The sequence below is a fragment of the Brassica napus genome, chromosome C9 (assembly GCF_020379485.1).
Source record: "Brassica napus cultivar Da-Ae chromosome C9, Da-Ae, whole genome shotgun sequence".
Taxonomy (NCBI): domain Eukaryota; kingdom Viridiplantae; phylum Streptophyta; class Magnoliopsida; order Brassicales; family Brassicaceae; genus Brassica; species Brassica napus.
Window position 1 is genome coordinate 28,646,449 of NC_063452.1, and position 11,736 is coordinate 28,658,184.

Here is an 11,736-nt window from a genome sequence, read left to right on the forward strand (position 1 = left end):
CAATGGGGTTCCTTTATATAAGGATTACAAGATAAAGATAAATGGAAAGTATCCAAAACCTAAACTCATTAGGATTAGGAAAACTACTAATACATAATAATGGAAAGATTACATCTACTAGGAAAAGGAAAGGGTTTCCTTTTCTCCAAGCTTTGTGGCCGCCATTCTCCCTCATGAAGTCGGTTCTCTCTCTCCTCTCTCTAGGGCTTCGGCCGTCTCTCCATCTTCTAGGTATTGGGCCGGTCTTGGACCAGGCCTGGTTAATGGCAATCCACTCCATGATTTATAACACTCCCCCTTGGATGCCATAACCATACAGGATTTGTAATACGCTACATGTTGCCTCATTAAAACCTTATCAGGAAAACCCAGTGGGACAAAACCATGATGAAGGAAAAAGAGTACAACACGCACTACTCCCCCTGATGTGAACCTCAGTGTAGGTTCTACATTCTACGCATCTTGGTGTGTGATATTTCTTGTATGTATAGGATGGGAGTAATCGGCCAGTTTCATTACTGAACCGTAATTAGACCACTTCGACTTCTTAGGTCGTTTCTCATGTCCTATGACATTGAGTGTCCCGGTAAAGCATGTGTGCTAAACAATGTGAACCATATTGTTCTCGGGGATCACTATTGGGTCTTTGCAAATCATGTTTGCATGTGTCCATAGTCTAGACGTGATCGTCTACTGTTAACTCTTTACTATGGTCGGATAAACCAAGTACTCATGGACAATGTACTAAACATGGTTATCATGAACCTATGTCTTGATCTGGCCGATCCATGTCTGGATCATAGACCTCGTCTATACATGTCCACTACTTGTCTCATGAGTGTTCAAGATAAATGATCGTTGATGTGAGTTTATAATCTCTTATTATGGCTCTGCGGCCGAACACTCTCATGGATGTGGACATAGATTTCTTTGCCTTAGGCAGTACCATATCTATCTCGGACATTGTAGTCCTTTATCCATCTCTTGATGGTGTCTCATGACCTCTGTTGCTGTGGATTATATCACACACTGAAATATATATTATTAGGTCATAGATCTCGGCTCTCACAAGCTTATGGACTACAATACATTTGTATCCGGTTGATCTTTTGTCTCTACTAGTCCGTGATCAAGAAGAAGGGCCAGACGCCTTTTAGTCTTAAAAGCCGGACACGTCTAGTAGAAGAGCCAGACGTTCTTTGTTGAAGAGTCGGACGCCCTTAGACGGACATAGTCGGACATATTTAGTTTGAAGGGCCGGGGCCGGACTCTTTTGGTCGGACACCCACATAGATTTATTCTATGCCTACTAACCTCTTTAAGGTTTAGTATAAGCACAAGGAATTTCAAATATATATGGACTGTATTGGATTGTCTTTTATATAACTCCAAGATCAATGATCATGTGATCAATTTCTTTTACATACTATATGCAGCTGCTTTATGTTTCAGTCCATGAATCAGCTTAGGAATGAAGCTGTTCTTTCATCTTATCCAGTGATCCATATCCTGCATACTACATCATTTGTATCTAATTTCTTTCTTATGACCAGACCATTGTCAATTTCGAAAATATGTAGCAGCATCCACCACATAGGAGTTTATCTCCTTATAATCTGTTCCTTTGATCTCTGTGAGTACCTTGTGTAACAAGCTATGATCTAATGATGTTATTAGGAAACATGAACACTTTAGGCCTCGTGAGCATGTGTCTTTTCTCACGGTTTCTTTATCTCACAAGATCCATCTATTTCACTTGTTTATCAGATGGCGTTTTTGTATATGTATATGGCCAATACACCCATCTCTCTTTTAGATACTTTGAACCTCCACGTTTTATCTTTTCTAATCTCTATGATCTTTTATGATTGTATGAGTACTCTTTCGTGGGTTCATGATCCTCGTTGATTCCTTTATGTTCAAGTGCTATAACTTTATGTATCTTTATACAAATGTATGTGTGTGTCGACACATTCATGTGGTTCCATTATGTTCCAGACATGATCTGATCACATTGAGATTTCATTATCCAGGACCTTTGTTACCTAGTAGCTTGGCGTCCCAAGCCACATGGTTTGGTACCTTAGATGTGTAGCTGCGCAGCCTTTTCTCAATGTCTGGTATGGTTTCTCTTATAATCTCGGATCTGTATTCTATACACCATTCTTTTCTATCTGAGATTCCTTTATCTTATGGAACACTTAGTCTATCTTGTATAGACTCTATAGCAACCTGATTATGTCTCTTCTAGGACACTCATTTGGTGCTAAGCTGGTTAGTCATTTCTCGGGTCGGTGTCTGGCATTTCGATTAGCTTCTCAATTAGCTAGCTTTATATAATCTTTCTTTGGACGTCTTAAATTATAATCTCTAGTCCGAGGATCTTTGCCAAGACAATGATGGTTAAAACCATTCTTATCATTCTTTTACTTTTTAATCTTTCTTTGTCCAGCTTATAATCTTTCTCCTTTAATATTGAATATCCGGATTCATTTGTTTCATGCAATCCGTACCTGGCCACTATTTTAATCACCCATGTTTTGGCTCACGGTCCTTTGAATTCGTGGAGAAGATCTTATTCTTATATATTTCCAATCCTTTTCTGAGGTTCCATCTTTAGACGGCACATGTATGTAAGTGGTGGTTTATTCAAAATCTTTTAAGATGGTGTATGTCTGGTTTTATGACCCGTATATAATCTGAGATGGAAATATCTATGCTCACTTATATGGCCTGATGCAAGTGATCATATTATCATTCTATACATGTAAATTCATAATGTCCCCAAGCTTATAGACTTTATAGTCTTATCCTTATAGATAATAGTTTACATGGCCGATCATTTATAGGTAATAGCTTACTTGGCCAAACCTTTATAGGTAATGGAACGTGTGCGGCCAAGCCTGCACTATGCGGCCAAGTCACGGCCAAGTCACGGCTGAGCCGTTTATTCTCATGGTCTCTTCAGCCGGGTAATGGCCTCTTTGGTTTGGCCGTTTGTATCATGGCCTCTACGGCCAAGGAACGGTCCTTTATGGCCGAGTAATGACCGAGCCATATAACATGGTCTTAGACCATAGTGGTACACGAACTTGTAGTATTGATCGTGGGTTTATCCTCTATCCCCCTCATGACCATACTATAAGGTCGTGGTGCTTGGGACGATTAAGCCTAATGAGTTTTCCTTTGTGTACATGTTTCACAACGTGAGATCTTTTATGGGATAACTCTGTGCCTTTTCAATCTTTGCATCAAGTTTAGACTTTAGGATGGTTAATCTTATCATGCCATATAATGTAAAATTTTGTGGTGTTATCTCAATATGGTTACCACATCTCTTGCCTCTTTATCATACTGATCTGTAGCATAGTTTTGATCAGTAGAGATCATAGGTATAGTCTCGACCACTTTCTTTCATGGTCTTAGGCATTTTTCTTCTTAAAATCTAAAGGAACTTGTTTCCTTCCTTACCCATTGTTTCTACTTGGAAACCATACATTATAACTTCAATGGGTCACATGTTCTTTTGGGTGTGTATAATGCCTTTTAAGGCAATGCCTTAGCCATAGTTTCTTTACTATGCTTACTATACCCATTCATGATTTCTTACTTGGTTTTATGCCCTTTAGGCAATTCTTTAAAATCATTTATATGTTCAAGTAAGATCAGGCAAGACATAATGAAGTCAAAACAAACTTTTATTTATATATATAAACGTGAATGCCAAATTAGGTTAAAGCAAAACACAAATCAAAGACTTAATAAAAATTATCATGTCGAGATCTTTTTAGTTAAATAGATAAGCCGGCCTGTCCATCTATTGCATTGGACACGGCTGCCTTGGATTCATCTTGATCAATTTCCTCAAGACATTTCATCTCACTGTTTTTCTTTAGTACCTTGTCATTCTCAATCACCGTTAGGCAAGAGATCAGGTCATTGTAAGTGGTAGAACCTCTTTCTATGTAGATATGTTTTGACAACAAATCTTCTGGATGGAATGTGGAGTATGTCTTGAATAGACAATCATTATCTGTTACCTCTTCTCCACATAATCTCAGTTGGTACACGACCCTGGACAAGGCAAAGTGAAACTCGTCCACTGTCTCAAAGTCTTGGAATCTGAGACTCATCCATTCATGTTTGACCTTTGGTAATAATACCATAGTGTATCTGGACTTTAATTATGTCCAAAGGTCACGAGGATTCTCAATATGTAGATACTGATTTCTCAGTTCCTTAGTGAGATGATTGCGCATTATTGTAATGGCTCTTAACTTTTCACTTCTAGTTGCATAATCACCCTGAATGATACTCCTTCCGAGTCCTCTTGATTTCAGGGTAACTGAAGTGTTCATTGCCCATTCTAGATAATTATCTCCAGAGAGATTTAGAATGGCATAATCCATGGGTTCAAATCTCGGCATCTGAAATCATATTATCAATCAATTCACTGATTTAGAATTCTTGCAACCAATTTAAATAATCAGTGCACATGATTTCATAAGTCTCTCTATAATGCTTAGGCCATACGGCTTTGCATTGTGATGCTTATACCTCACGGCCATTATAAGATACAACGATCTTAAGGATCAGATCATGATGCAATCTGGTTTATATAACCATCCGGATACTAGGCCACACGGCTTTTAATCAATCAAGGGCACAAGGCCGCAAGTATGAACAATGTATTAGGCCACACGGCCATATACAAAACGAGATCTAGATGCATTCAATCCTATTTCTTAGTTGCATATCTATTAGGTTTTAGAATTAAATAATCTAGCAACCTAACTCTCATTCAATATGTAAATTCTTTAAATCAATCTTTCAAGCTTTAAGTAATGAGAGATTTAAGGTTTCAAGGCCTTTAGAAATATCAATCAAGATTAAGGGTTTCAAGGCCATTAGGAATTTTAAAATTCGAGATTAGGGTTTTAGTTTAAACAAGATTCAGATTCAAGTTTTAAAACAATCTTAATCATAGCTCTAGGCGATCAATCAAATACTCAAGTTTCAAATCGATTTTCCAAAATTAGGGTTTTAGGGGATTTTGAAAACTTTGATCTTTGATCAAGGGGATTTGATTTGAGATTCAAAAACCTTTAAGGTTCTGATTTTAATTGATCAATGGACCAATCTCGTTCTTAGGTTTAGATCGAACTTATAGAGCTTCGATTTACTCATAGGGGATTGATCTATTTAACCTATGGCTTTTAGTTTTAGAGATTATCTTTTAGGGTTTCAATCTTTACAAAACAACCAGGTTCGATTCATGTTCTCAGAATTAGGATTACCTTTGTTTTGCAAATTGTAGAAACCGGACCTCCAAAGATCAATGGATGAACCTCGGACGCGAGCTGCGACGCGGACGCGAGCTGTCTTCTTCCTATCGGGTCTCGAGTCGAGACGGACGCTTTCAGTCGGGGTCGCGAGATGAGGCTGAGACGGACGCTTGCAGTCGGGGTCGCGAGTTGAGACTGAGACGGACGCGTGCAGTCGGGGTCGCGAGATGAGGGCTATCGCGAGCTGTCTTCTTCCTATCGGGTCTCGAGTCGAGACGGACGCTTTCAGTCGGGGTCGCGAGATGAGGCTGATACGGACGCTTGCAGTCGGGTTCGCGAGTTGAGGCTGAGATGGACGCGTGCAGTCGGGGTCGCGAGATGAGGGCTATCGCGAGCTTGTTTCTTCTCGCGGACGGTTGCGTCTGATCATGGATTTGGTCTGAGCTGGACGCAAGCTGAGCTGAGGCTGGAACGTTGATCACGGACAGGGAACGTCTGAAGCTGAGCTTGATCGGAGTTGAGTTTGATCGGAGTTTGCAAGCCGGAACGCAAGCAAGAACAATTTAGGGTTCTTCGGGATTAGGGTTCCAAAAGACCAAGACGGCGCCGTGTATTGTTCCTGCGAGTGAGAGCGCGTCTGAGATCTGATCGACGAACGGTTTGCGCTGGTGGATTCGTCTCGTCAAGAGCTTCAAGAGGATATGTGGCTCGTCGTCTGGTTTCTCAGGGTTTGAGAGATAGATCGATTTTAAGCTGCGCTTGATTTAAGGTTTATGTGTGACGGATTTTAGGTTAGGTTTTGTCCCAAGGTTTTGGAGTGTATCGTGCTGATAACGTGTCGTAATTAGAGAATTTAGAGACTGAATATTTCTGTGTTATTATTAATGATCAAGGGGGTTCTTTTATATAAAGATTACAAGATAAAGATAAATGGAAAGTATCCAAAACCTAAACTCACTAGGATTAGGAAAACTACTAATACATAATAATAGAAAGATTACATCAACTAGAAAAAGGAAAGGGTTTCCTTTTCTCCGAACTTTGTGGCCGCCATTCTCTCTCATGAAGTCGGCTCTCTCTCTCTCCTCTCTGTAGGGCTTCGGCCGTCTCTCTATCTTCTAGGTATTGGGCCGGTCTTGGACCGGACCTGGTTAAAGGCAATTCATTCCATGATTTATGACAGAAAGAGAATAAAATGGTGTGGCCAAAATTAAAACATAAATGAAATGATTTAATGACTCAAGTCATCTTTCATTAATGGTAAAATTATCATTTTACTCACTTTGGTCTATATAGATTTTTTTAAGTGGTAGTAGATTTTTTTTTTTTTTGAGCATTCTGGGTCCATAATAGATTTTTGTCCCTAAAAGATACGCTTGAAATATATACAGGTTTCCCAAATTGGTTCAACCAAATCGTAATGGTCTAACCAGAGTCATGTTCATAGATAAGAAGATAGCCAAACGAAACCGAACCAATTGGTCTGTTACACTGTTCTTCAAATAACTTGGCGGAACAACACGTCTTCTGGTTTGTACATTTAAACTGATAACCAATAGCATTTAAATCATACCGAATTTTGGTTTGGTACGTGCCGATTTGGTTATGTTAAACCCTCTTCCAGAAAAAGTTCTTCCTCGAAATATAAATTAAAAATCATCTTCCTCTTCCTCTTCCTCTTCCTCGCACGCTCTCTCTCTCTCTCTCTCTCGATTTGGATCAGAAAATTTCTTCGATCATCAAAATGGCGACCACCGCTTCAGACTCTCCGACACAGACGATCCAGGAAGCGATTCAGCAAGAGGATGTTGTTGTTAACGAAACTAAGGAGGAGGTGACGACGTACAAGACGAAATCGATTCAGTTCCTTGGCCGAAACACGCCTATCATTCTCCAGAACGAGAATGGACCTTGCCCTCTCTTAGCCATCTGTATGTTCTTCTTCCCTTCCCCCCCCCCCCCCCCTTAGGGTTGGATTAATGATGGATTGTTTAGGTTTCCGTTTCTAGGATTGTAACGCTAGTTGGAGGATCGGTGTTAGGGTTTGTTGGTTTTGGTAATAATATAATGAAAGGTATTTGTCTAATCATTGAAATGTTCTGTAGGAGATGAAATCTTCTGCTAGTTATTTGTATCCGGATGTCTTTTATTAACGTGTATATTGATTTTGGGATCTAACAGGTAATGTTCTTCTTCTGAGAAACAACTTGAAGCTGAGTCCTGACTCTTATGAGGTTTCTCAAGAGAGATTGATGTCCCTTGTGGTCGACAGATTGATTGAGTCCAATAGTAAAGTCAATGTAATTTAATCAAAGCTTCTTCTTTATATTTATATTTATATTTATGGACTTAATCTTTGTGGATAACTTTTGTTTAATGTTTCTCATGGCAGGACAAAGAGGAAGAATATATTAAGAATCAGCAACAGAACATTGCTGATGCTATTGATCTTCTTCCACGTCTTACTACTGGAATCGATGTCAATATTAAATTCAGGAGGTTCACAGCTTTTATCTTTTGTTATTAAGCTTCTACCATTGTAGAAATTTATATAATAACCATTTAACGTGTTTGCCAGGATTGATGATTTTGAGTTCACCCCTGAGTGTGCAATATTTGACTTACTTGACATTCCTTTGTATCATGGATGGATAGTTGATCCCCAGGTATTACCGTGATTTTGTTTTAATTTCCATTCTTGTGATAGGATACTTTATTCTGTATATCCATTGTTTGGCTCGTTATGGATAGATCACTTTTCTTTTTTAGAATGGTGTCTTTATCAATCCTGGCTCTGTAGTAAAAAGATTGATTCCGTGTTGCTTTTGCATACCTCCAGGATGTTGAAACAGCTGATGCAATTGGTAGCAAGTCATATAATGCGCTAATGGGGGAGCTCGTTGCTCTGGAGACGCAGAACGTAGAGCACGAAAATCCCGGAGAGGATTCTGTTGATTTCGTTGCGGCAACCACAGCGGCTCTAGGGGTTCCTTCGCCCTGTCTCTCGAAAACTAGCTCTTTTCAGGATTCTCCACCTGCAGCTGTTGAGCTTCGTAAGCTGAGAAAGGGTGACCTTGAGGAAGAAACAGAGTTATTGCAAGCCTTGCAGTTATCACAGGGGAACGGTCCAGCACCAAACGCTCACGGAGACTCGGCCAACCTGGACTCTGCTTTCACATTTTCAGACGCAAGTCCAACTAGCACCCTTGGTGATAATATCTGTCACCTAGAACAGTTCAAATCTGATGGTGATAAAGCATCAGAAAATGATCAGTTGTCTCCTAAGAAATCTGGAGATGAGACGGGCCCTGCTGATGTTGAAAGTGTTAACAGTAACGAAAAGGCTATCGCTGAGGTAACTTCAATGGAGAAGACTGATCTGGAGTCGACCAAAACTGACTGCACTTCTGAGAGTCTGCTCAAGTCTGATGCAGCTTCTGTTAATCCAGGTAGTCTTTATTCATATTCTTGTACATCTGAAGATATTGGAGATTGAATTTCTTACTCAAATTCCCACTCCATCTCCAGATCTTACTTACAAATCCCGGCATGACGATGTATCCGCTGCTTTTACTTCACCCGTATCTAGTGATGAACCCATGTATGAAGGTGAGGAATGCGTAAACGCTGTGGCTCCACCAGTTTGTGCAGACAAAGAACCCGTTTATGAAGGCGAATCACTTCTTGGGAAAAGGGCTGAGAAGAATGTTGATGATTGTTCTTCTGAAGGTAACGGGCTTACAGCAAAAGAGGGTAATATAACGTACCCTTGGGCATGGAGACACACTTATTGTTGAGATATTAATACATTATCGTTGAGTTTTGCCAGGTGAAGTAATCAGGAACTTCCTGAAGAACAGTGCCAGTCAATTAACCTTTTGCGGGTGCGTGGTGTTATCATTTGTTGACAAGTTATATTCTCTGGTATTAATCTTACATTCGATATTTTGATTGTATTTTACAGACTCTTTCGCTTGCAAGAAGGCCTTAAAGAACGTGAACTCTGTGTCTTTTTCCGCAACAATCATTTCTGCACCATGTTCAAGGTTTAGTTTAATTTATAGACATTTTCATTTTTATGATTGCAACATATTGATTTTCCAATTCAGTACTCTTCGTGTTGCTGTCATTTTTCAGTATGAAGGTGAGCTTTATCTTTTGGCTACAGATCAAGGTTACCTAAATCAGCCTGATTTAGTTTGGGAAAAGCTAAACGAGGTATCAGCTTACTGATCATTTGTTTTACTTGCTTATTTAGCAACTCTTAAAGAGATATATATTATAACTATATCCAGTCTGTTTCCTGCTATGGCTTCTTGTGAGTTGTGACCACTCTTCACATGCAATATGGTTTCAGGTTAATGGCGACACTGCGTTCATGACTGCTACTTTCAAGGAGTTCAAGATTGACAGCAGCACAACTGGTGCAAGTGGCACATGGGATGAGCAAAACGCAGTCACAAATACTGCTGTATGTTGTCCTGATAGCATAATCACTGTTCAAGATCTCCTTGTTTTATCATTTTAATCATTTTTTTTTATTATTTTTCCTCACAGGATTATCTTGCGAGCATGCCAGACACAGGCATAGAAGTCAAGTAAATATCTACTATTACTGTTTCTATCGCCATTGTTAAATTCATTCTTGTTGTTTCAAAACTTCATTGTTTCCCCTCGTCTGTCTCTTTGTGTGTTTCTTTCATAAGTAAACGAGAAGACAGATGTCTTTTCTTTCTTTTGAAACATGCTGCTTATGATTTGTTTTGATATTTATGCAGCTCTGATCTACAACTGGCGATAGCTTTGCAACAACAGGAGTTTGAGGACCAGAGCCCGCGGAGTAACCCAACTCCACAACCACCAACAAGTATTGGTGCTTCACGACTGATCACTGGTCCTCAGGTATTTGATTTCTTCTACTCATAACTCTATCTATAATCATAGATAGCAACCCCAAGTCTGATTGTGTTACATGACATGATAATGAGCATTAACGTAATCAGAATCCAATCGCTTCTTTTACATATTAATTAGTAGATACACTGTGTGACCATTGCAGGTACCAAGGAGCAGCCACAGGCCGCCATCATCAGCTGCAGCGTCAAGACAGGAAGGCAAATCCTCTAAAGATAGCAAATGTAGAATCATGTAAATCCTCATCATGTCGATTTTGTAAATCTCCAACCTATTTTTCTTTCCTAACTTGTTTTTTTTTTTCCTTTGAAAAAACTTTTGAATCCTTTTTAGCATAAAAACGTTACAAACTGTAATTGTGCTCTGCTGAAAAAAAAAACTAAAATAATTTTGTTGCGCATAAGTCAAATCTCATTAAATGCAATAGATTAATAATTGTTTTTATATATATATACATAAATAAAAGTGATTGAGAGGAAAATCTAGGATAAGAGATTAAATATCATCAGTTAGCTCGTCTGTGTGGATCATGTCGGGGTGATACACCATTTAGAGTGTCGTACAAAGAACGAAGATGGTGAAGGATTGAAGGAAACAGAGCAAAGTGACGTGGAAGTTAGTTGCAAGTTGCAAGTGATTGGTAATTGGGCCGTAGTATAAATAAGAGAAATGATCATAGGGCTGTTCGTTTGGTTGCCGCAAGTACCAGCGGCAGCGTCAACATTCTGCGTCAACTCTTGTTCGTTTCGTTGACGCAGGAAACTGCGTCTGACGCCGCGTCCAAACGCCGCGTCCAAACGCCGCGTCCTGCGGCTGACGCCGATAAAATCTGCGGTCGCGATATAGTATGCGGCAACGTCAGCGTCTGCGAAACGAACAACAACTGTCCTCATTGACGTTGCCGCCGCCGCTGACGCTGCCGCTGCCGCTGCCGCCGAAACCTGCGGCAACCAAACGAACAGGACTCATAAAGAAGACAAAAATTGATTCGCAATTAGCGACGATGATCAGAAAAGGCTTGGAGAAGCAAATCGGTGATTATGAGAACTTAAACCCTAATATTCATGTACGCATTTCTGATCTGGAACCTGGCCGTAGTATAAGGGGTTGGTGAAATGGTGAATCGTAGCTCGATAGCTGGTAGTAGAGATCTCACTTGTTGAAACAAATTGAATTACCGGTGTGGTGTTTGACGTAACAGATACGTTTGGTTGGATAGCGTTGGCAGAGATATTGAAGATGGTGAGTGTTATATATATAGAGAGGTGATCTACGCTATTGATCAAGATGATCAATAGTTAAGGTTTTGGTTCCTAAAGAAAAACTTGTGATTTCTATTTTTGTTCTTGTAAAGTTACTCATTGATACTGAAAAAGGAAAGAGTTTTGATACTAATTTCAATTCAGCACTAAGAAAAGGTTTTAAAACCTAACAATGATGTATTCTTGTCCATCTTTTTATGTACATTATTTTAGCATAATTTTCCAGCATTAAAAATTAAAAAAACTTTGGTAATGCTTGGAAAATAAACGACATT

General features: G+C 39.5%; 1 protein-coding gene across 2 annotated transcripts; it reads left to right on the plus strand.

Moving 5' to 3' along the window:
* The first annotated feature begins 6,951 nt into the window (after positions 1-6,951).
* Positions 6,952-10,602, plus strand: LOC106353786 (ubiquitin carboxyl-terminal hydrolase MINDY-1). 2 transcript variants are annotated; one of them, XM_048768337.1, is made up of 13 exons: positions 6,952-7,216; positions 7,467-7,585; positions 7,678-7,784; positions 7,864-7,951; positions 8,125-8,734; positions 8,814-9,014; positions 9,115-9,169; positions 9,250-9,331; positions 9,423-9,503; positions 9,643-9,756; positions 9,843-9,883; positions 10,064-10,187; positions 10,345-10,602. In XM_048768337.1, the coding sequence occupies exons 1-13, from the start codon at positions 7,030-7,032 to the stop codon at positions 10,435-10,437; spliced, it is 1,902 nt and encodes a 633-aa protein (XP_048624294.1). In that variant the 5' UTR covers positions 6,952-7,029; the 3' UTR covers positions 10,438-10,602. The 2 variants fall into 2 exon arrangements, with proteins under 2 accessions (XP_048624294.1, XP_013649036.1); XM_013793582.3 differs by having other exon boundaries at positions 6,953-7,216; positions 8,814-9,038.
* Positions 10,603-11,736: the final 1,134 nt, after the last annotated feature.

Coding starts and splice junctions, on each gene's coding strand:
- LOC106353786 (XM_013793582.3), top strand. CDS start 7,030: ATGGCGACCACCGCTTCAGACTCTCCGACACAGACGATCCAGGAAGCG. Junction 7,217..7,466: donor TTGCCCTCTCTTAGCCATCT/GTATGTTCTTCT, acceptor GGGATCTAACAG/GTAATGTTCTTCTTCTGAGA. Junction 9,170..9,249: donor AGTCAATTAACCTTTTGCGG/GTGCGTGGTGTT, acceptor TGTATTTTACAG/ACTCTTTCGCTTGCAAGAAG.